The 22,528-nt window shown below is 57.3% G+C and overlaps 1 protein-coding gene across 5 annotated transcripts; it reads left to right on the forward strand.

Annotated features, from left to right (window-relative positions):
- The first annotated feature begins 3,902 nt into the window (after window positions 1-3,902).
- On the forward strand, window positions 3,903-22,227 carry CHST1 (carbohydrate sulfotransferase 1). Of its 5 annotated transcripts, none has more exons than XM_070473118.1 (4): window positions 3,904-3,992; window positions 17,749-17,877; window positions 18,553-18,649; window positions 20,077-22,227. In XM_070473118.1, exon 4 carries the CDS (start codon window positions 20,119-20,121, stop codon window positions 21,352-21,354), a length of 1,236 nt encoding a protein of 411 aa, XP_070329219.1. In that variant the 5' UTR covers window positions 3,904-3,992; window positions 17,749-17,877; window positions 18,553-18,649; window positions 20,077-20,118; the 3' UTR covers window positions 21,355-22,227. The 5 variants fall into 5 exon arrangements, with proteins under 5 accessions (XP_070329220.1, XP_070329219.1, XP_070329221.1 ...); XM_070473120.1 differs by having other exon boundaries at window positions 17,755-17,938; XM_070473117.1 differs by having other exon boundaries at window positions 17,755-17,877.
- The last annotated feature ends 301 nt before the right edge of the window (window positions 22,228-22,528 follow it).

Here is a 22,528-nt window from a genome sequence, read left to right on the forward strand (position 1 = left end):
CTCACTTCAACTCACTTCCTGTGTGGCCTCGGCTAAGTTGCTTAACCTCTCTGGGCCTCAGTTTGCTGATCTATGAAACGAGGGAGTTGGTTTAGCTCGCCTCTGAGGCCCCCTCCAACTCTTATCATCCAGTGGGCCTCTCTTTCACATCATCCGTGGGGAAACTGAGGCTCCAGAGGACGGGTCCACGGGGCCTTGCCGCCTCTGCCCGGGCTTTTCAGGTTGGAACTTTCTCTACAGGTGCTTCAGGCTCTCGGGCCTGAAGTTCGGGGCCAGCCAGGAGTCATCTTCCACGCCCTGGCTGCCTTGTCAGCGTCCCTGTGAGACAGGGCAAATTGAGGATCCCTGCCGCAGGTCTTAAATCAGAACCTGGGCCATCAATCTCTCAGAACAGACTGAAATAACCGGGTGGGCGGCACAGACTGCCACCGCCTGGACAGTGAGGGATATTAAAAAGCTGAAACCTCGAGTCCCCAGATCCCTTAACCAATTTCCCCAAACCCCGGGGACCTGTGCACTGAAGGGAGAACTCATTTTAGGGCTCCCCACGAAGGTCTGGGGGCTCTGCTTCAGGAAGCCCCTGTGGCTGGGGGCTTTTGAAGGCCCCAACCCCTGCCACCGTCCTTTCCAGCCCATTTGACCTGCCACTCCCCCCTGGAGGCGCCCTCCCTAGAGTCAGACTGGCAGTGGTGGGGCATCTAAATGGTTAGCAGGTAGAACCAACCACCCTGCTTGCTCAAACGCTGGCTCTGCTGCCCACCAGCTCTGCAAGCCTGGGCAAGCCGTTTAACCTGTTTGGCTCTCAGTTTCCTCATCTCTGAAATGGGAATGCTCACACCCCCTTCACAGCGTTGTTCTGAGGATGAAACGGAATAATCCACACCAAGTAAATAATACTGTGCCCGGCACAGGGTAAGACCTTGAATGTTAGTCATTAAAGTTAACCTTCCTATATTATTCCACAAAGAAGCTCCATCCAGCGAGCCGTAGCTGCTCCTTACAGCCTCTCCTGCTCTTTTGCCTTTTTTACACCCTATCCACCCCTCAAGCCTCAGTTCAATGGCCTCTTCCTCCAGGAAGCCCTCCCTGAATGGTCATCCGAGGCTCCATCTTCCTCCGACTTGCAGCGCTACATGTTTTGCACTCAAGTCACGTTTGTATCAACTGCTTTTGACTCCTCCCTTGGGATCCAAATTCCCTGAGCAAAGGCCTGTTTTCTCCCCCCTCTATTCCCCTGTAGCGACTGCCACAGTGCTGTGCACACAGTAGGTGCTCACAAAACACTCATGCCTATCAACTGGGAGATTCCAGGAAATGAAACAGAATCCCCGTGTTCCCCGGACCAGGTCTTTTGTCTATTTTTAGAGTTTAAATAGTCTTAAAAAAAAAAATCCGAATTCCACTCCGTCTTTCCATTACAACCCCACCAATCTTTTCATGTCGGCCAGAGGTACATTTCCTTCCTCTCCACTCGAAGTACACTAGAATTTGAAAAACGAGGCGCTGGATCTGAGAGGGCGAGATAGAGGAGGTGCTCTCTAACCCCCCCAACTACTCCTGTCAGGCTGCAGACGGTGGGGAGGGATTAGCTCTGGGTGAAAGGGAAGGTCCTGATGGCTCAGCTCTGGGCTCTTGGAGACTGGTTTTCTAGAGGGATGAACGGGGTTTTGAAACACAGAAGCCCTTGCTCCTGGGAGGTCAGCACTCCCACTGGGCATCCCAGGGCACTGCCACTCCTTGGGGGGGAGTACGTGGGGAGACAGGTCTGATCAGCTTGAGGTGGAGAGGGAGGCTTGGGGCTACCATCCTGGCTGTGGCGGGAGGAGGGCGGGCCACAATGAGGCCGCAGCAGCTGAAGAACCCACTGGAAGATGACAGTGGATAACATCGGATCGCGACGGCTTGACAGGGATCCACTGTCAGACTGGCCGTCAGTGGTGGTGGGGGAGTTTATCTAATTAGGAATTTGCAGTTGTGACCGAGATAAATGACTGTTTGGTTTCGGTGGGCCCCTGGGGGGCAGAGGCTTTCACACCATCTGGCTCTGGCGGAGAGAAGGTCTCAGTGGTCCGAATACTGAGGCCCTTAGAGGAGCGTAGAGGCCACATCCTTCCCTGGGTGACTGAGTTTCATGTTCATTTCTGGCTACTCTGAACCCCAGCCTGCCAGTAGCAGTAACAGCACCGTGCAGTTATTAAGTGCTTGGCAAGGGCTGAGTGCTTGGCACACATTTTACCACCTAGTGTTCTACAGCAGCCCCGAGAGGTGTGGACTGGTATCTCTAACTTCTGGGGGAGGAAACTGAGGCGCAAAGAGGTTGCATCCTTCATGCACATACTCGGCAGACTGTGGCCCAAGGGCTCCCACGCCAACCACTCAACCATACTGTCTGTGGTTGGGTGAGGAGGCTTCCCTGGGTCGCCTGAAGTTTTCAAGTCACCCATGACTCTCTGGCTCCTGTCTGGCTATAACTGGAAATCAGTTTCAGAGATGGGTGGAGATGGAAGCTGACTGCCTTCTCTGGCCTCAGAAGCTGAGGATTGACACAGGGTCCCGTGGTGGCCAGCCCCTGCACAGTCAGAGACGGTGGCAGAGCTGCGCTTCCCTCTGTCCCCTCCAGCCCAGGGGCCACTGCTCCCAGGTACTCTCTGCCTGTTTGCCCTGCTCCTCCTACACTTCACTCTGAGAGGCCAGGGGTCCATTTGTCTTGTCACTAACGAGTTCCTGGTGTCCATGGAAGATGTGGCCTTCGGGAGATGCTCAGTCAATATTTGTGCAAAGAAGGAGAGGCCAAGGTGCTCAGCCTGCCTGCCGGCTCTGGGCTCTTCCCGCGGGTCTCCCTACAGAAGGCAGGCAGCGGCTCCAGATTTCCACCTAGGAGCCCCAGCATCTGGCTGGCAGGAAGGGTGGGGGCGGGGGCGGGGGCGGGGTGGAGGGCTGGCCTGGAAGAGGGTCCGCCAGCAAATGCACTTTAATGCCTGCCCTCCACCCCAAACACCCTGTGGACCCCGCCCAAGAGCCAACAGAGCAGGGGCAAACGATTCATTTCCACATCTGAGAAATAAAGGGGGTGGAGGGGCGTGACCTAGGGGTGTGTGCTGGGGTGTTGGTACCAAAAGATACAAAAAGGTTCCTGTTCTGGGTTCTGGGGTCCCGGGGCCAGGCTGGGGGCTGCAGGCGAACTTCTGGAGGTGGAGGAGCATTCAGGCCGAAGGCCCTCGGTGAGCGCCACCCCCCCGCCCCCCGCACCGAGGTCGGGGTGGGGGTGAGTACAGAAAGTGGGGCCAATGGGTAGCCTGCGCCTTGGCTCGCCGGGCTCCCAAAATCCGGGTTGTGGGTGTGGCTCCCCCCGGGTTTGGATGGGTTGGCACAGGAACCGGCCTGCGGACGGGGGTGTCCCGAGGGCTGGTGGCTGGAGCAGCGCGGGGAACCGGAGCCGGCAGGGCGGCGCGGGGAGCGGGAGGGCGCGCGCCGGCGGGGTGGGGAAGAGCAAGGGGCGGGCGGCAGCAGAGGGGCGGGCGGCTTTTGGGGGGTGGAGCCCGGACCGCAGCGCCCGCCGCTAGCTCGGCGCCGTTGCCGCCGCAGCTGCTGCCCAGGGCTCGGGACGCAGGGCGGGCAGGCGCTCGGCGAGGCTCCGGCGCCCCGGGTTGCCGCGCTCTCGGTCCCGGCTCCCGGCCCCTGGCCCGGCGCCCCCGGGGTTCTCGCGCTCCGGTCCCCGATCCCGTACCTCGACCCGGAGAACGTTCTCAGCTGTCCGAGAGGTCCTGGGCTCGCGCCCCTGGGCCATGGAGAGGGGTCCGTGAGGGGCGCGCGGAGGCGGTGGAAGAGGAGGGAGGAGGGAGGCCGAGGACGAGGGCGCGGGAGGCGGAGGATGCCGCCGCCGCCGCCGCCACCACCGCCGCCGCCCGCCGGCCCCCGGCGAGCCTGACTCCAGATCCCAGGATGGAGCCGGCGCTGGGCGCTGCAGCGGCTCCCGGTGCGCCCCCGACCAGGTACCGGCCGGGCCCGGCGGGCCCCGGGGCGGGAGGGAGCGGACACTCGCCGCAGCAGCCGGGAGGGGCGCGGGCGCGGTGGGAGACGCCCCTCTGCTCGGGGACAGTCGCTACGGGCGGTGCGGGGCGGGGGGAGGACAGCAGCTTGTCGGGCGCAGGAAGGGGCTTTCCAGGGCCGGCGGCGGGTGAGCGCCGCGATCGCCCTAGCCCTCCCCGCCCCCATTCGGGGAGGGCAGCAAACTTGAGTCGCTCGGCGGCCCCGAGGCGCCCGCTCCCCTCCGCTGCGGAGCGCACTCGGGGGCTGCCCGAGGCTCGGCGTCCCATAGCCTGCCGGGCTTGGGGCTGCTGAGACCCCTGGAGACCCTGGGGTCCCCACGTCTACCAACTTTCCAAAACCACGCTGCACGCGGGGACGGGGGCAGTCGTCTGCTTCCTGCCCCCAGCCTCTGCCGCGCACCCGCACACGCACCCACCACTCTGCGATGAACTGGTCTTGGAGGGGGAGGGGGGAACAGGGGCTGCTGGAAGGTGCAGACCTCCCACGGAAGCCAGAACCACCCGCCTGCTCTTCCCCTCCTGGAGAGCAGCCCCTCCCAGGCTCTGGGAACCCAGAGTGGCCCTGGCCGGGAAGCTAGGGGTTAAAAGGTAAGACCTAATGGTAGCCCTCAGGTGGCACCTGGGCTTGATTTGCGAGGCTACAGGGTATCCTCCCCCCACCTCCCACCTCCCACCTCCCACCTCCATCCTGCGCCCGCCCCCTCCCAGGGTTACCGCTCCTCACCTCTGGTGCGGCTTTTCTCCTGATGGTCTTAAACACTGCTCCGAAGCTGGAGGCGTCTAGGGAGTCCAGGCGCCAGAGAAAGAGGTTAGACTTTTGACAGAGGTGAAGGCAGCGGGTAGGGAGTTGGATGTCCAGAGGGTAGATAAGGACTAGAGGCAGAGGGGACCTGGGGTTGGGGGCGGGAGGTGGGGGTGCTGCTCTGGGCAGCCAGAGGAGCCGTAGGTGTAAGAGGCAAGCAGGTGGGGGCCCGAGGTACCAGGTACCTGCTTCAAGGGTTCCTCAACCCCTTGGGGTGGGGCTGGCTGCCCCAGGCAGAGACCTGACTTCAGAAGGGCAGCCCCCCGGCTCCCGTCCACAGCAGCCGGGGACACTTACAGGCAGTACGGTGACCCTGTTTCCTTCCCCGTCATGACACACACTGGATTCACCAGGGTGGTATCAAGCTTCCAATCTCTTCTCCTCCCCTCCCTCCTGGACCTCCTGGGAGCTACTGGGGTCGGGAGGGGGTGGGTTTGCCCTGGGGCCTCAGCCCCCTGAGAGAGGCCCGGAGCCTGGCACTGCCAACTTCCATTTCCCTGCTGCTGTCCTGATGTTGGCAGGTGAGGGGCTAGGCCAGGGCCATGGACTGGGGCTGGGGGGTGGGGTGGGGTGGGGGAGTGAGAGGCTGTCTGTGCTAATGGTGCCCCCAATCCTGCTGAAGCTTTGAAATCCCAGCCCCACCTCCTTCCTGGCACACACCGTTAACAACCAACCTCATCGCAGAGCGGAAGCACATTTTCCCCTTAAAATTCCAAATTTCCCTCTTTGCTGAGTATTGCCATGTTTTTGGCTGGAGGGTTCCTCTTCAGCATCTGAAGTCAAGCTCCTCTTGCTGACAAGCTTCCCTGCTGCGGGGCCACCTTTGCCATGGGCAGGTCCCCGTTAGTTAGAAGGGATGTGTTCTTCTAGGACCCTAGTTCCCTAGGAGGAGTGTCCTGAGGGTGCTGATACAGGGGTGTGAGCATACTGGCCACATGTACACGCAGGAGGTGTGCATCTGTGCTCCACTGAGTGTGCAGGGGGCCCAGATGCCATGCTCTCACTGGGCCGGGAGAGGCTTGAACCTCCTTGCGCCAACCCCCCCCATGGCCCCCCGCAGTTCCCCTTGCCCACACCCCTGTCTCCCTCCGTTGCCCACTGTGGGTCTCTCTTTACTTTTCCAACTCACTCTGCACTGGTGCGGGGAGAGAGCATTTGATATTCATAATCTGGTTCAGAGAAGGTCCCGAAGCCCTGAGTCACGGTATGGTTTCCATGGAAACAGACTTGTTCAGAGGACTCGGTGTATCGCGGCGGTGGTGGGGGAGAAGGGAAACATATAGTAAAAATCCAGGCTCCACAAGTGTGGTAGGAGTTGGACCAACTCCCTTCATGGGGAGCAGGGAGCGGCCGGGCAAGCCTCTGGGGTCCTTGTGGGAGGGGCTGCCTCTCCCCACCCACTGGGGTTACCCCCTCACCCCGGGAGCTGATCAGCTTCCTCTGTGGCTCTTGGCAGGTTCTGACTGCCACGGGCTTTCTGACTAGGTGCTAGGGCTCATGGCCACCAGCGTTTGCCTCAGTCTCCTCCTCTGTGAAATGGGAAGGTAAGAGCTCTTCACCCACCTCATAGGGCTGTGGTGAAGGGCAAATGCGTTAACCCGGGGAACACACCGAGAACACGGCCATAGTGAGTGTTCAGTGAGCGCCTAATTCAGGGTGTTGGAAGGGCACGCCCCCCGGAGGTGCATTCACCTGGATCCACGCCCTCTGGCGGGGCTGGCCTCCTGATTCATATAAGAGCCTCCCCAGCAACCACCGGTACACCCCCCAGCTGGGAACCAGCCATCCCTTTCTTCCTCCCACAGAGCACATGTTTAGGTGGCTGAGGGTCTGAGCACCGTTCGGGAGTTCTGGCTCCCGTTCAGACCCCACCTGCCTGGGAGACTTGTGGGAACACATCCTCCCAAGTCCAGATGGCCGGGCAGCATCCTGCTTTGGCCCCCTGGAGCTCTGAAGATGGAGAGAGGGGACTGGAGCCGGGGTGACCTTCCCGGATCCCGGAGAGGTGGGTTCACCTGGCTGGAGAAGCATCTCCTGGTGATCCACTGAAGACGAATCAGGAACTCTCCAGAAAGATAACAGATGCTGGCCTCCTCATCCCTGCAGGTTAGAACCTCTGCTGCTGAAGTGTGCCCAGAGTGCCCTACAAGTCTGGATTGGCTCTGGGCTCCAGCCCAGCAGGCTGGGAGACGGGCACCTTCCCACATCTGCTTACCCCAGCAACCCGCGCCTCTGGGCAGTGTCTGGGCAGTGGCTCGAGGCCACTCTGGGCTCCAGTGATGGCCCAGCCAGTCTCCCTCACCGGCCCGTCTTGCGGTTGCTGCCCTCCCCTCCCTGGCCTGCAGACAACCCTTCCTCTTCTCCACGTCACTGGTCACTGTCCCTCTCCTTCCCTCCCATAAGGAGGGCGTCTGCTCCAAGCTCCCTAAAGGCAGTCCCTGCATCAGTACCAGCTCTAGGAGCTACGGCTCATCCTCCACACCTGCTTGCTCTTCCTTCTGTTTTACAGATGGGAAAACTGAGATCCCTGGGCTTTGCCAGTCAAAGCCATCACTCGAGCTGGCCTTGGCTGCCCCCACCCCCACCCCAGCCCTGGGGATGTCCTCCCCTCTTCCCTGACAACTCCGGGTGGCCCCAGAATCCCCTGGCCCCCATCCCCCTCCATGCTGACAGTTTCCTGCCTAGGTTCTTCCCCCAGGTCTGTCTGGACCGCTTTGCCATCCTCATTGGTGTTCACAACACCTTCCGATTTAACACCCTCTGCAAATTTCATTAACGGACTGTTTACTCCCTCTCTCAGGATCGTTAATGAAGATGTTAGATAAGATCTGACCCAGCAGAGCTGGGTCTCGGCAGCCCTGCTTTCTCTCCCGGACTCTGTCCCTCAGCTCTTTCCCCCTGGGCTTGTCTCCTCCACCTGGGGCCCTTGGGACCTGCCCCTTCTTGCTTTCAGCCCCATGACAAGTGCTTAGGGCCAAGTCTGTTTGAATTAATTTTGTAAGATTACTCGAGGTGCTGTATCAAATGCTTTGCTAAAAATCAAGATATATTACCCTGCCTGCATTTCCTTCATCTACCAGTCTTGTAATTCTATCAAGAAAGCGATCAAGTTTGTCAGGCATGATTTGTTCTTTATAAATCCCCACGGTACTGCATGGGGCACAGAGTTCCCGCGTTTTCTAAACGTTTAGAGATTCTCTCTTTGTGTTTGCTCCTTGATTAGAGCTGGAAGGCCATGGGCTGGGAATTGTCAGAAACGCTCATCTCTTCCTCTGGGACAGAGAACAGAGCACCGTCCTCCCCTTCTCCGGGTCTCTGCTGGGGAAAATGAGTTGTTTAGCACCCACTGAGTCCTTGCGGGGTGCTGAGGGCCCCAAGTTGGGCATCCCCCACCCCAAGATGGGTGGGTGGGCAGAGGGCCTGGGGCCCTCCCTCGGGGATTCTGTAGGCAGATGAAGATGACAGACAAGTCTGGTGCTGACATTTCAAAGGTGCCGTGGAGTGAGTACCTTGCACAGTGCACTAAGAGCGTTACCCTAACATTAAGAGTGTCTCGTTTGTGATCTTTTTAAGGGAGGTGGGTGATCTCTCCTCTCCCTGGGTGCCTGGGAAAGTCCTGTGAGGGTAAGCCTGCCCTGGATCTCAGCCCTGTGGGTCTCAGCCTCTGCCGTGTTGCTCCTGACCTCTTAAGCGTGCCTTAACAGGGTCAGGAAAATAGCTGGGGTGGTTCAGACCACGGGTTTTAGGAGGAGTCAGGGAAGGAAGGTACGTCTTTAGGGAGAAACTCAGACAGGTGAGGACTTGGCTGCGTACGCACCTCACACACAGGACCCTGTAACCTGCATCCGGCCCCTCCCCGGCCTCGTCTCAGCACGCCGCTCCACCTCAGGGAGCCTCGGCCCCTCCCCTGTGAGATGGCTCCTCCGCGGAGCTGTTGCGGTCACGTCTTTTTCGGGAGGTCCCTGTTGACGTAGGGGCAGACACAGAGGTGCCCATCTGATTGTCACGGTACCTGTGAGCGGCTCTCCCCAACACTTCTCATCCAGGAGACAGACAACTGACAGACTGAACTGTCTGGCATCCTTGGGGCCAGCTGGGGGCTGGTGGTAAGTTCTGGGCTTAGGGGCCAGGGGGACCTTCTGGCCCTTGAGCCCAAACCCTCTGCCCCATTCCAGACTGTTCCAGGCCAGGTGGTAATCAAGACATTTTTGGGTGTCCTCTTGGCTGCATAGCATTTGGGCATTTCTGGCACTGCTGGCCGTGAAACCACCCACTCCCCCACCTCTACTTGTCTAGCCAGAGCTAGGGCCCCGGAGTCGGGGGCAGAGTGTGTTTTGGTTACTGCCTGTCTGGTGGGACATCGCCCTGCACCCTCCGCATGCTCGCACCGATATTTTTTTCTAATCTACGCGACGGGCTTCTCTTTGTCACTCAGCTGAGGAGGGGAGAACCCCTTGGGAAGTGGTGAGATGGTATCCACGCCTTTGTGATGTGCCAGGAAGCAGGCAGGAAGGGCTGCAGGCAGCCCGCGTCCCTCCGGCTGACACAGCAGGGCTCTGATCCTTGGAGATGGTCACTAGGTGTCTGTTGGGTGAACCCGCTTCTGGGTCTGGGTGAACGCTGAGGTCAAGGCTGGCACTGGTGTGTGTGGGCATCCTGGTGACCACCTTGGCCCTGCCTGTCCCCTCTAGTCCCCAGCTGCCGGTGCCATTCCATGCTCTTGGGTGTGGTCTGGGGATTTAAGCTTTGTGGTCAGGGCCAGGGCATAGGGGTCCTCGGAGCTGAGCTTGAACCTTGACCCCTACCAAGGACAAAAGTTCCCTCACTTGTCTGAGCCTCATGCTCCTTGTCTGTGAAAGATGGCAGCAGTACCTGTGGAAAGCCCCCGCTTGAAGGGAGCAAGGCCTCTGATCATCTCTGGGTATTGAGAGGGTGACAGGCAGGAAGGTCAGGGGTCTCCAAACAGAGGAAATAGGATGCAAGTGTCAGACATTTTTAAATCTCGCTCTTGAGTGGCAGGAGGAAACTACAAGTGTCAGACTTTTTTTTTTCCCTTCTCTATACAAATTTACAAAGAGGTTTCTTTTAAAATTCTGTGTTGCCATGACGACACCTGGTTCCACCTGAACTTAACTTTTCTCAAACCTTGAGCTAACCAATGCATTTTTCTTATGGAAATGCTTTTCTTAAGCTATGTTAATGAGCTATGTATTTACCCTAGACTCTGTCTTCAACTTGGTTCTGCCTAATACTCAGAACCAGTATGTTTTACTTGACAAACCAGTATGTTTTACTCAGGCAAATGTTCTCTTAAGCTATGTTAATAAGACTATGTCTTTGCTTGGAAACCTGCCTTTCTTCAACATTCATGTCAATCATTTTATGGCCCGGGACAACTCACCTTGTGCCAACATGATCTCAAAATGCATGTCGTGGGTGAGGGGCTGTTGCCAGTCTCTGAGTTCTGAGACATTTCCTGTCTTTAATTAGCAGCCTGCTAGTAGCTATATAACATCCGGCTAAAGACTAGTGGAGGGGGCGGGGAGGGCACTCTTTCTGCCCCCCTTCTGATGTCTATGTCAGAATATACTTTAATAAAACTTTATTTCACAAAAGCTCTGAGCCATCAAGCCTCGCCACTGGCCCAGGGTTGAATTCCTCTCCTCTTGAGGCCAAGAATCCTGGTGCCTTTCACGGCTCAGCAACAACCTTTCAGTACCCGCTCCATCCCATGTAACAGCCCCAAAGCTCAGGTGAGCGTCCCCCGCACCCAGCCCTCCCTCTCACATCCCCTGGGGCCAGCTGGGCCTTACGCAGGTGGCCCGAGACTGGAGACTCCAGGATCCAGGGACAGATGCGCCCCCACCCCCAGCCCCGGCTGCAGCGGTCTGCGCTTTAGCTCCCATTGGCTGTTTCTCATCCTTGAACCCGGGAGGAGGGGCCAAAGCCCCGGGGTATCCAGGGGGCGGGGCCTGGGTACTATTCAGATGACGACTCAGGCTGCTGGGGAGGGGCTGGGCGACCGGAAACCGGGGCCTTTCCGCCCGTGTGGGTGCAGGGGGTTCCGCCTACCACAGTGGTAGGATCAGCCCGAGACAGAGAACTGGGCCCTTCTGACTCATCCCTCCCCAGCGAGGAGTCAGGCACAATGGGCCCGTTAGGCAGGAGGTCGATCACTCTCCCCGCTGCTGGGGAGAACTTTCCTCAGGTCGGGCGGGACCCGCTGACCGGCAGGACTGTAGGTAGCCTCTGCAGTCTGAACAGCAAGGGTCTCCAACCTACATAGGTGGTGAGAGCTTCATGGAGGAGGCTGTGGCACTGTTGTAATTTCTTTGAACATTTCCAGGCCACTATTGCATGGACTGAGGATCCTGGTAGGCTACAGTCCATGGAGTCGCAAAGAGTCAGACACGACTGAGCGACTTCACTATTGCCTGTTTGCAGGTTTGAGTTGTTGTTATTCAGCCGCTCAGTCGTGTCTGACTCTCTGCAACCCCACAGACTGCAGCACGCCAGGCTTCCCTGTCCACTGTCTCCCAGAGCTTGCTCAAACTCATGTCCATTGAGTCGGTGATGCCATCCAACCATCTCATCCTCTGTCATCCCCTTCTCCTCCCGCCTTCACTCTTTCCCAGCATCTGGGTCTTTTCCAATGTGTTGGCTCTTTGCAGCAGGTGGCCAAAGTATTAGAAGCGTCAGCTTCAGCATCAGTGCTTCCAATGACCATTCAGAACTGATCTCCTTTAGGATGGACTGGTTGGATCTCCTGGCAGTTCAAGGGACTCTCAAGAGTCTTCTGCAACACCACAGTTTGAAAGCAGAGTAGTCCCTCAAAATCATGCCCAGGGTTCTTAGTGAATCCTGCTCTGTGCCCAGCCCTGTGCTAAGCTTCATCAGCTTTCTGTCTCAGAATCCAAATATTGGAAAGACTGTGATCGTCTTTCTCATTTCATAGATAAGGACAGCTGAGGCCTCTGGAGGTTAAGTGCTCTGCTCAGGGTAAAGCATCAGCAGTAGGAGTCAGCCCAGCCCCGGCTGGTCCCACAGCCAAGATGTCCAACCTCCGTTCAGCCCGCCCCCTCGCACGCCTATGGGTAAACTTCTCAACGAGGCTTGGGACACCATGCATATCCCAGGGTCAAAACGTGTGGATATTGGAGTGACCTGCTCTGGAGACATCAGGGCTCATGAGAGATAGCCAAGCCTCTCTGCTTATGGTGAAAAGTTGGTGCATGGTCATCTCTGGATGCTTGTCTTTGGAACCATGATTGTGAGAACTTGCTCCCCATTGGAAGTGCCCAAAAGATGTGTGTACTGGTTCCATGGGGTCTGTGGATAAGCCATGAGGCCCAGGGACTCAAGAGATTGTGTGCAAAACACATGCTTGGATTGGTGTGGATCTGGAGAGAAGGACCATAGACCTCACAGGGTTTCAGATTGAGGGGGCATGACCCCAAAAAGAAAGAAGCACTGGGGCTTCCTGTCACCCCTGGGCTGACCCAGACCTCAGAGGCTGAGTCTGGACACCATCAGACCACCTCCCCCCAAGGCTGCACTGGCTGAACTACATATGGGCATCCTGCTCACTTTGAAGGTTGTTCCAGGACACAGGACTGCTAAACTTGTCCTTGGACTTACTAGATGTGAGGTCTTAAGGACAGTGATACCTGTTCAGGGCTCTCGAGGAGAGCCTTCTGGAGAAATCTTGTGTTGGATTCAGTAACAGGAATAGTTGGGTATCTCTTGAGCAGGTGCTTTAATCTTCACCTCTTGGATCCTATGAAACACATAAATGAAGTATTTCCCTTTTCTCCTTGGCTGCCAGGTAACTCTGACCTGTCTGTGTAACCTCATGGGCTGTTGTGCACTGACCTGGCTCCCCGTTCTTTCAGACTTTCATACCCCTATTTTCCCCTTGCCTCATTTTCATCACATTATTTTCCTTAGGAAGAAAAAACTTTGCTGTTTTATGTGTTCTAGACTAAACTAAACAAACATCTATGGTGGATCATCACTGGCCACTGCAGACACAGGGATTAAGCATTTCCTTTCTGCAGTCTCCATCCCAGAGGCCTGTTTGCCAACACTGTGCCCTGCTCCATCTCTTTCCCCATCCAGTTCCCTCTGCTTCTTGCTCCAGTTTCTGGGACCCCAGAGAGCCTTGGGGCTCCTCCATACTGACTCCTGACTCTGGTAAGCTGCATCATCTGATACAACGATCAGGTTTTTTTCCCTCTGCTTCTTCTGTCTTCCCAGGCTTCACAAAAGCAGGGGAAAAGGGAACAAGGAGAAAAACCAGGAGGGGAGTCATTTCCCCAACTGGGCCTTAGCTGCTCTTCCCAAAGCCTCAGGTCCCCCTTTGGAGGCCTCCCCCTTTTTCAGCTCCTGTCTTGTCTCAGCAGCCCCAGGTGACTTATGTCCCCCGCCTGAGCAGACTGAGCCCAGTTTTTCTGGCTGAAAGATGGTGAATGCAGCCCCGATGCCTTGGAAATGCTGGTGGAGAGAGCCGGCCAGCAGTGCCCGGGGGACAGCGGTGCCCTGGGGGCACAGTGAGATGCCGGTGCTGGGTTTCAGTGCCCCACCCTGCCATCCGCTGTCCCTCCAGTTCTTGCATGAGGTGGCTGCTCTCCGTTTCCCAAAGTTAATAAACTCAAACTGAATCAACATACTCAGTACAAACTGTGCCTTCCTCCCACCCCTCTCTTAGCTCCTCCCACCTGGCAGCTACAGTTAACTGGTTCAGTGCAAGTTCTTGTGGTTGTTTATGCATAGATTCAAATAAATGTGTGTGTGTGTATATATATATATATTCACATACAGTCCCTTTTAAAAGCTGAGAGATGGTGGCACACTATTGCCCATGTCTTTTCTGGCCCTATATTAAAAATTTTTTTTTTTTACTTAAAAATGCATCTTGGGTGATGGTTCCACCTTGGTACTTACACATCTGTGGAGCCTTCTCTGATAGAACTGGTTAAAAAGAAAACACTAGGGTGGGGGAGAATGTTAATAATGAAAGGGTTAAGTCTCTAGGGAAGAGAAGGGATGCTCATGGGTGGGTGTTAGGAGGTTTAAGAGCCTTCTAATTGTGTGTATAAAACTGTGGGCACAAATGGATCTTCTGGGAAGAGGGATTGTGTCTCTCCAAGGGGGTCTGTGACCCAGAAAAGACAAAGAACCACAGCACTGGGTTGCGTGGATTAAACAGAGCAGGAGGCAGAGGTTAACTCGTCAGAGGACAGCGTCCCCTGGTTCCGGGGCTCACCGGGGCAGCCATGGATCGGGTTGAGACAGGGGCAGAGCTGCCAGCCCTGGTAGCCTCTTGGAAGGTGACTGGAGCCTTACTTCCGAAGGAAGGTTCCCCCATCTTTCAGGGAGGGCGATCCTGACCCTGAGGATGAAGAACAGGGCTTCCCGGGATCTGACAATTCCAATGGCCAGACCTGGGAAGCCTTTGAGGGTGACTGGCTTTAGAGAAAAACCGAGGCACAAAGAGGTCAGGGCCAGGGGAATGCAGAGCCTGTGGGCTGCTCCAGCCTGTGACGTTCGGTGTCCCTTCCCCTGTCCCTGCCGGAGCCGGAGGGGACCAGGGAGCCGAGGCCCTCCAGGCGCTATGAGGCTGCCGGTTGCCGCCTGCCTCTTGGTGTCTGGGTGAGACAAGAGGGGAGCACAGAGCCGAGCCCGCAGCCCGGGTGGGCGTGTCATCTCCCCACCTCGCTGCCCCTGCAACATCGCCTCCCCGCCGCCGCCGCCGCCGCCTGCCTGCCTGCCTGCGTTCTCACTTTAGACTGCAGCCAACCAGCCAGGAATGCTGAAGCCAGCCGAGACGCAGCGCTAAGGGGCGGCACTGCAGGATGTGGCCACTAGAGGGCAGCAGGGAAGCCACTGCGGCGGTTCGGCCGGAGAGAGCTCGCCGGCCCGGAGCGTGCGGGAGGGCAGGGGCTCGGCGCAGAGGCTGGCCTGGCGGAGGTCTGGGCAGAGCGGTCAGGGACCGTGTCTGCCTCACCGCCACAGTCTGGAATGCTGTGTGCTGACGGACCTCCTTGAGACAGAAAGCACACGAGACATTAATGACGATAAAAGTAACAACACTTATTGAGCACTTCCTCCTCGCTAGTCACTGTAGGAAGTAATCAGTCTTAAAAAAAATAGCCTTGTTAAAATTACCACCACTTCTTAGGTGAGAAAACCAGAAGTCCGGGGAGACTGGGGGAATCTGGTCATTAACAGGGCTGGTGCCAGAGCCAGCGTCCCGAGAGTAAGTCTGTACCATATTACACGCCTGTCCACATGACCACCGCTACCGTTATACTTACTTTACCAGTGGGGAAACTGAGGCTCAGAGACAACGAGTGAGTCACACAGGCCTGTGCATCTGCTGAGTGACAGGTCCAGGTAGGTGTGGTTTCATGGCTTGAGCTCTTAGCTCTGAATTCTAGTTCTCCCACGGGGAGGTGTTTCCCCCTCCCATCCTGGACCCTAATTTGAAGGTGGCTGGTTCCAAAGTCTGAACTTTCCTTGGAGAGTGGGTGACTCCCAAGAGAAGTTAGATTCTGGATGCCCACGTCTAAGGCTTGCCTGGATCTTGACTCACCAGAGGTGGAGGGAGGCCAGGCCAGAGGCTTCAAGAAGCCCCAGCGAGGGGCTCTGGGGCCCACAGTCAGGCTCAGAGGATGAGGGTATTGAGGATATCCCTTGCAGTGGCCAGAGCTCCCCTGGGAACAATGGGGCCGGGCCTCAGGGCCTCTGGTTTCCAGGGCAGTTGCTTCCAGCATACCAAGGACGCTTGGCGGGCCCTGGGCCTGGTTCTGCCAGGCTGGCAGGAGAGCAGGGGCATTTCTAGGAGGGCCTGACTTCCTCCATCTTCCCGTTCCCATGCCCTGGCTTTGCCCTCTTTGGGGGTGGGGTGGGGGTGACAGGGAGTGGCCTGCCTTCAATACATTCCCCTCCCGGGTGTCCAGGTTGCACCTTGTAAATCGGATTCCTGCTTTTTAGGGATTTATAGCATCGCAATGACGCTTCAGTTCCTTCTGATTTATTGGCAAAGGCAGCAGCTTCCAATCCTGGCCTTACAGTTTTTGGGGGTGCTGGTGGTTCAGGGAAGTGAGGGGAAGAAACTTAAAATGGTTTCCTCCTTGAAAGATGCTCATCTCTAAAGAAAACCTTGGGTGAATTGTTTTTGGAGCGGGAATCTTAAGAGTTAAGGGAAAGCTTCCCTTTCAAGCTTCCATCTCCTGTCTTGGTGAGGACCAAAGGGTGTTGCATGTAGTTGAAGAGGGAGTAGGTCAGGGAGGAGGATCTGAGCATACCGCCTGGCTGGAATCCTGGCTCTAAGCTTGGAGAAGTTATCTAACCGTGCAGAACCTCAGTTTCCTTATCTGTAAAATGGGACTATGACCCCACAGGGTTACTGTGAGTGCTACATGAGCTGATGCCTGGAAAGGGAGCATATGACTGGGAGAAACATCACGAGTGCCCAGAAGTACTTGCTTTCCTTCCTGTTATTTCGCCCATAGTGCTCAGAACAGCACCTGGCTCATGCTAGATAATAACATGCTTGTGAATAAATACAAAGGAAATATGGCCGAATGAAACAGCACTGCCGCTAAAGAATGAACTCCAGAGTAACTTAAAAATATTACTCTGCACGAATATCGGTGATTTTCCATACCTGTTTTCTAAAGATGTTCACATTTGTCTTGGGGCCCTTGGGCAGGGCAGGCCTGCACTCTGCATGAGCTGGAGGAGGGTCACATATAAAGCTGAGAAGCTGTTCTCTGTGGGTCCTCCAAGCAACCCAGCTGATGGAGAAAGCGTCTTCTGCTGTCATGGAGTGAGGCACTGTGGGATGGGTGCATTTGTCGGCTCACACGGGAGGTTCCCCAGAACCTCTGACTGTGCCTTTCCCCTATTTACTGCCACCTGGTGACACAGTACTGCTTCCTCTAAGTACCAAGTAGGGTTTCACACTTGAAACAGGACTCCCAGGACCGCCGCCAGCTCACTGCCGTCACCCCAGCCTCTGTGCCCATCCCTAAGCTTCAGCTTGTTTCTTCCCCACTAAACTGATGGTAAAAGAGCCACAGCCCTGGCCCAAGAGTCTGACCCAGAGCGCCTCGAGTCTCTCCTACTTCTTACTTGCTTACCATGACCATTGGTGTAGCCTCTGAGCCTTAGTTTCATCATCTGAACAATGGGAGTGAGGACCCTGACCTTCCAGCAGGGGCTCTCAGGAAAACAGACTCTCTCCCTGGTGTGGAGAGCTGGGTGAGTGAGCTGAACCCAACAGCATTCATTTGGGAAATGAGGACCCACTCGTCCCGCCCCCAAGGGGAATTGTGCCCAACAGTGAACGTGGGAAGAATACTCACAAGGCGCAGGCCTTCACCCAACCTCCACGAGCCCCATAGTTCAACCAGACCAGAAAGACAGCAAAGGGAAGAAGCATGCTCTAAATCTCAGAAGTCATCTGAACGTCGCCTTCTAACGTCCGGTGCCTCACACACTGATTCACAAATGAGCAGGGGACGTTAATTGCGTGCATGTCTGAAGGCCATAAATGGGTAACCTGGAGGAACAGTAAGTCAGATCTCCTTGGAGGGAAGGAGCGTGGGCTCTGGGGAACCTGCTGGATGAGGGTTAAGCCAGGCATGTGAGTCGGGCAGGTTTCTCCACCTCTCTGTGCCTCAGCTTTCTTGCCTGTGAAATGGAACCAATGCTGGCTTCCACGTAAAGTTCTTGTGGAGCACTGATGAGCCAAGGTAGGTGAACCGCTTAGCGCTTAGGAAATACTCATTGGATACTCACCAAAACAACGCTGCGACCTTGGTGCTTTGACTTAGGGTTTGCAAAGAGCGTGAGGGTCAGGGATGCTCCCTGGTCCACTTTTGCTTTGAGTTTCAGGTAGCCGTTCTCCTCTCTCTGTGTGGGTGGAAGAGGACCCTCGCTTCCTTTCTGTCCCTTCCTCCTGGGCTTCAGCGGGTGGGCTGCCTCCACTGAGCCGCCGCTTCCACCTGGAGATCTGGGGTGAGGCTCCTTGCTCTTCCCGACTTCCGCTAACCCCCACTGGGGAAGATCACTGAACAAGGTGAATCGCAAAGGGTCAGGATGCTGCGGATTTTAAATGCAGAACCCATCTGGACTGTGCTCCAGTCGGCCCTGTTTTCTGGGATAACTTTGACCCTGACGGTACCGTTGTTGGGCACTGAGCTGAGTGAACCCAGCTAGACTGCTCCAGTCGGCCCTGTTTTCTGGGATAACTTTGACCCTGATGATACCGTTGTTGGGCGCTGAGCTGAGCTGGCCGGCCTGGAGCTGTTTGTGTCCAGTGGATTTCTCTGCACCTGTCTCGGGTGGTAGCTGGGAGGGGTGCCTCACGGGTGGTTCCCTAAATGGGGCACTTACTCTCAGCTGGGCATGCAGGCTTGCCAGCCCCCTGCCCACTGGAGCATCACTCTCTCGTAGGGTATGGGTAGCGGGTGGGAGAGGCGGGTGAAGGTGGTGGGATGGACCCAGGGACTCAGAGACGGCACTGGGTTACCTGGAGCCCCGAGTCTCAGTGGGCAGATCTGGGAGAGCAGACAGGGCTTGCGCTGCCCAGCCCCGGGGAGCTGTCCGTGGGGCAGGCGACCAAGGGCGAAGAGGTGGGTGGGAGGCCCTGGGAGCCCCGCTTCAGTACCACCTCTCCCTGTCTCCTTGCAGTCTGCTGGCCACGGGACTGTTGCACAGGCTGTGACCGCTGGCGAGGACTGGAGAGCCGGCGGCTGCGGACTGCCCGGTGCAGAACAGCCCCTCTTTGGTGAGTTGGTGGGGCCTCCCCCCGCCTTTGCCTTCCCCAAGGCGGGTCGCTGAGCTGGCCTCTCTCGGCGTGGGGGGCAACTTTCACATGCTCAGGTTGGCCTCTCCCCCGGGACCCCAGCACACCCCCACTTTCCCTGCCCTCCCATTCCCCGCACTTTCTCTGTTCCTTGAGGTGCCCCTTCTCTTCCACCCTTCTTCTCTCTGCCTGGCCTGGGTTCTCTGGGGCCACTGCAGAATCACAGGGGGGTCCCCGAGCTCACCCTGTGGGCTGAAGGGGTGGAGGCCCTTGAGGACTGGCTGGGGGAGGGGTGCTGGAGGAAGCAGTCGATCCAGCTAAATCAGTTCCCTCATGTGCCCCATGACCTGGACCCCTTCCTCAGTAGACTTGTGCATACTGAGTTGTGTCCGACTCTGTGACCCCATAGACTGTGTAGCCTGCCAGGCTCCTCTGTCCATGGGATTCTCTTGGCAAGAATACTGGAGTGGGTTGCCATTTCCTTCTCCAGGGGATCTTCTCGACCCAGGGATTGAACCTTGCATCTCCTGCATTGGCAGGCGGATTCTTTACCACTAGCACCACCTGGGGAGCACCCCTTCCTCAGCGGCCAGGAGAAAATCCTGGAGGCCACTGGGGCCTCGGAAGGGGTGTTTCTCAGCAGCCCCTGGACCCTGTCTGCTCTGGGCCAGCTGCCTCTGAGGGAGTCCATGAGCCCCAAGAGTCCTCCACTGGAATAAGCTGGTCACCTGCATCCGTAAATTGGGTGGGGAGCGCAGGCAGGGCTTGATGCCGTTGTCCACCTTCCCCAGCCCGGTGGCCAGAGGTTGCTAGCAGCCCACTCACTCAAGGTGTGTGCAGATTCTTTTTGCACAGGGACGTGGGTCAGGGGGTGGCATCTGACATGGACATTTCTTCCTCTGGGGATGGGCAGAAGATGGAGGAAAGAGGACCACATGGGGAAGTGGGTGCCAGCTCGTGGGAGTGGAAGAAGATGCAGGTGGCCCAGGAGGTGCCGGCTGGGGTGGATAGGCAGAGACAGGGGAATGGCTTAAGGTAGGTGGGAGCTGTTCATCCCCCAGGTATGGGAGTTGAGGGAGTTAGCGTCTTGCCCAGTCAGGCCCCACTAAGGTACTCAGTTCCCGATGGGACGCCCCACAGTATTCTGTAAGTTAGACCCTGGGGTATGGGAATCGGTTCATTCAGTCCCTAATAGCCCCCGGGAGTCCCCAGAGAATGGTAAAAGTCTAGAGTAGGAGCCCCTTTAGTGCTCAGGTGTATGTGGGAGCACTGAGCCAGGGAGCTGGGGTCCTTCCCCTGAGGGCTGGAGACCCAGCTCCCCTCAGGGAGCAAGCTGGTGCCCCCGACCGCAGCCGTCAGAGGCATCCAAGCCTGGCTGCCCCCTGACGGCTGCCCGCCTTGGCCCCCAGACCTCACATGCTGGAGAAGCAGCCCCATGAAGGTGCCCAGCCATGCAATGTTCCTGGAAGGCCGTCCTCCTCCTTGCCCTGGCCTCCATCGCCATTCAGTACACGGCCATCCGCACCTTCACGGCCAAGTCCTTCCACACCTGCCCGGGCCTGGCGGAGGCCGGGCTGGCCGAGCGGCTGTGCGAGGAGGGCCCCACGTTCGCCTATAACCTCTCGCGCAAGACCCACATCCTTATCCTGGCCACCACACGCAGCGGCTCCTCCTTCGTGGGCCAGCTCTTCAACCAGCACCTGGACGTCTTCTACCTGTTCGAGCCTCTCTACCACGTGCAGAACACGCTCATCCCCCGCTTCACGCAGGGCAAGAGCCCCGCCGACCGGCGGGTCATGCTGGGCGCCAGCCGGGACCTCCTGAGGAGCCTCTACGACTGCGACCTCTACTTCCTGGAGAACTACATCAAGCCGCCGCCCGTCAACCACACCACGGACAGGATCTTCCGCCGCGGGGCTAGCCGCGTGCTGTGCTCCCGGCCGGTGTGCGACGCCCCGGGCTCGGGGGACCTGGTGCTGGAGGAGGGGGACTGCGTGCGCAGGTGCGGCCTGTTGAACCTGACGGTGGCCGCCGAAGCCTGCCGCGAGCGCAGCCACGTGGCCATCAAGACGGTGCGCGTGCCCGAGGTCAACGACCTGCGGGCCCTGGTGGAAGACCCTCGCCTAAACCTCAAGGTCATCCAGCTGGTCCGGGACCCCCGGGGCATCCTGGCCTCCCGCAGCGAGACCTTCCGCGACACTTACCGCCTCTGGCGGCTCTGGTACGGCACCGGGCGGAAGCCCTACAACCTGGACGTGACGCAGCTGACCACGGTGTGCGAGGACTTCTCCAACTCCGTGTCCACCGGCCTCATGCGGCCCCCGTGGCTCAAGGGCAAGTACATGCTGGTGCGCTACGAGGACCTGGCCAGGAACCCCATGAAGAAGACCGAGGAGATCTACGGGTTCCTGGGCATCCCCCTGGACAGCCACGTGGCGCGCTGGATCCAGAACAACACGCGGGGAGACCCCGCCCTGGGCAGGCACAAGTACGGCACGGTGCGCAACTCGGCGGCCACGGCCGAGAAGTGGCGCTTCCGCCTCTCCTACGACATCGTGGCCTTCGCCCAGAACGCCTGCCAGCGCGTGCTGGCGCAGCTGGGCTACAAGATGGCCAGCTCGGAGGAGGAGCTCAAGAACCCCTCCGTCAGCCTGGTGGAGGAGCGGGACTTCCGCCCGTTCTCATGACCGGGGCTCCGTGGGTGGGGGCAGGGGGCACACGGTGTCGGTTTTGATAACATGGACCGTTTTTAACTGTTGCCTTATTTCCCCCTTCCCTCTCCCACCCCGTCTTTTGTGTCCTACCTGCCCCCTGTCCGCCCCCCAACTTCCACCTGCCTCTCTTTGTCTCTGAAATTTGCACTATGTCTTGGACAGGAATCCCTGGGGCAGAGGGGGCGGTGAAGTGGGGTCCAGCCCCCACCCCACCCCGTTCAGACACTCGGGTGTGTGTCTCTGGTGGATGGTGACAATGTTTACAAGCACCACACTTACACATTCACATACGCACGTGCACACACACACACACACACACACACACACACACGGGCGCCTGAGAGGAGAGACACCCCAACCACACAACTTTTGAGGTTTTTTGAATGGATGAGTGGTCAGGGTATGGTAGTTTTTGCACTGTCTTACTTCAACAAGGTAAGAGGTTAAAAACAAAAAGGCCACCTCTCTCTAATTTATGAATGGTGTTCATCCCTCCCCATCCTGCTTCTGCCCCCCAATACCACTGCCCCCCACTACATGGAGCAGAGAAAACTGCCCCTTCCTGCCCACCCTTGCCTGGCGGTGAGCAGGTTTTTACTGTGAGGTGAATGTGGACCTTGTTTATTTCTTCCAGTCTGTGGCAACGCTGTCTGTCTGTCTGTCTGAGTCTTGTGGCTGCCCCTGGACTAGTGATGGCTGATAAATATTATGGTTTTCTGATTGATCTTGGGGTCCATCTGTGATATTTCTTTGTGCCAAAAAGAAAAAAAAAAAGTGGTTCAGTTTGCTAAATGAACATTGAAATGCTTTATCTGTGTTTTCTGTAAATAAAAGAGTGCAATAATGTCTGAGTGTGATTATGGGACATACTGAAAGGGGGAAGGCAGAACTTGTTGGGGTCCAGGTGTTTCTGGCTTTGGGGAGGAGAGCCGTGGAGATGGAGGAGGGAATTCAATGACCAGTTTCTGGTTTTCAGAATTCGTATCACCCTCAACACCGTCAACAGTGAGTTCACAGTTTCATTCCCCTTCGGTTAGTTGAGACCAGTCACCTGATAGCCAGGAGGTGATGTTCAAAATATTTAACAAGTGGTTTGGCTTGCTGTATTGGTGTCTGGAGCGGCTGATGTCCTGGTGACTCTTTCTGC

This window comes from Odocoileus virginianus, chromosome 10 (genome assembly GCF_023699985.2).
Source record: "Odocoileus virginianus isolate 20LAN1187 ecotype Illinois chromosome 10, Ovbor_1.2, whole genome shotgun sequence".
Taxonomy (NCBI): domain Eukaryota; kingdom Metazoa; phylum Chordata; class Mammalia; order Artiodactyla; family Cervidae; genus Odocoileus; species Odocoileus virginianus.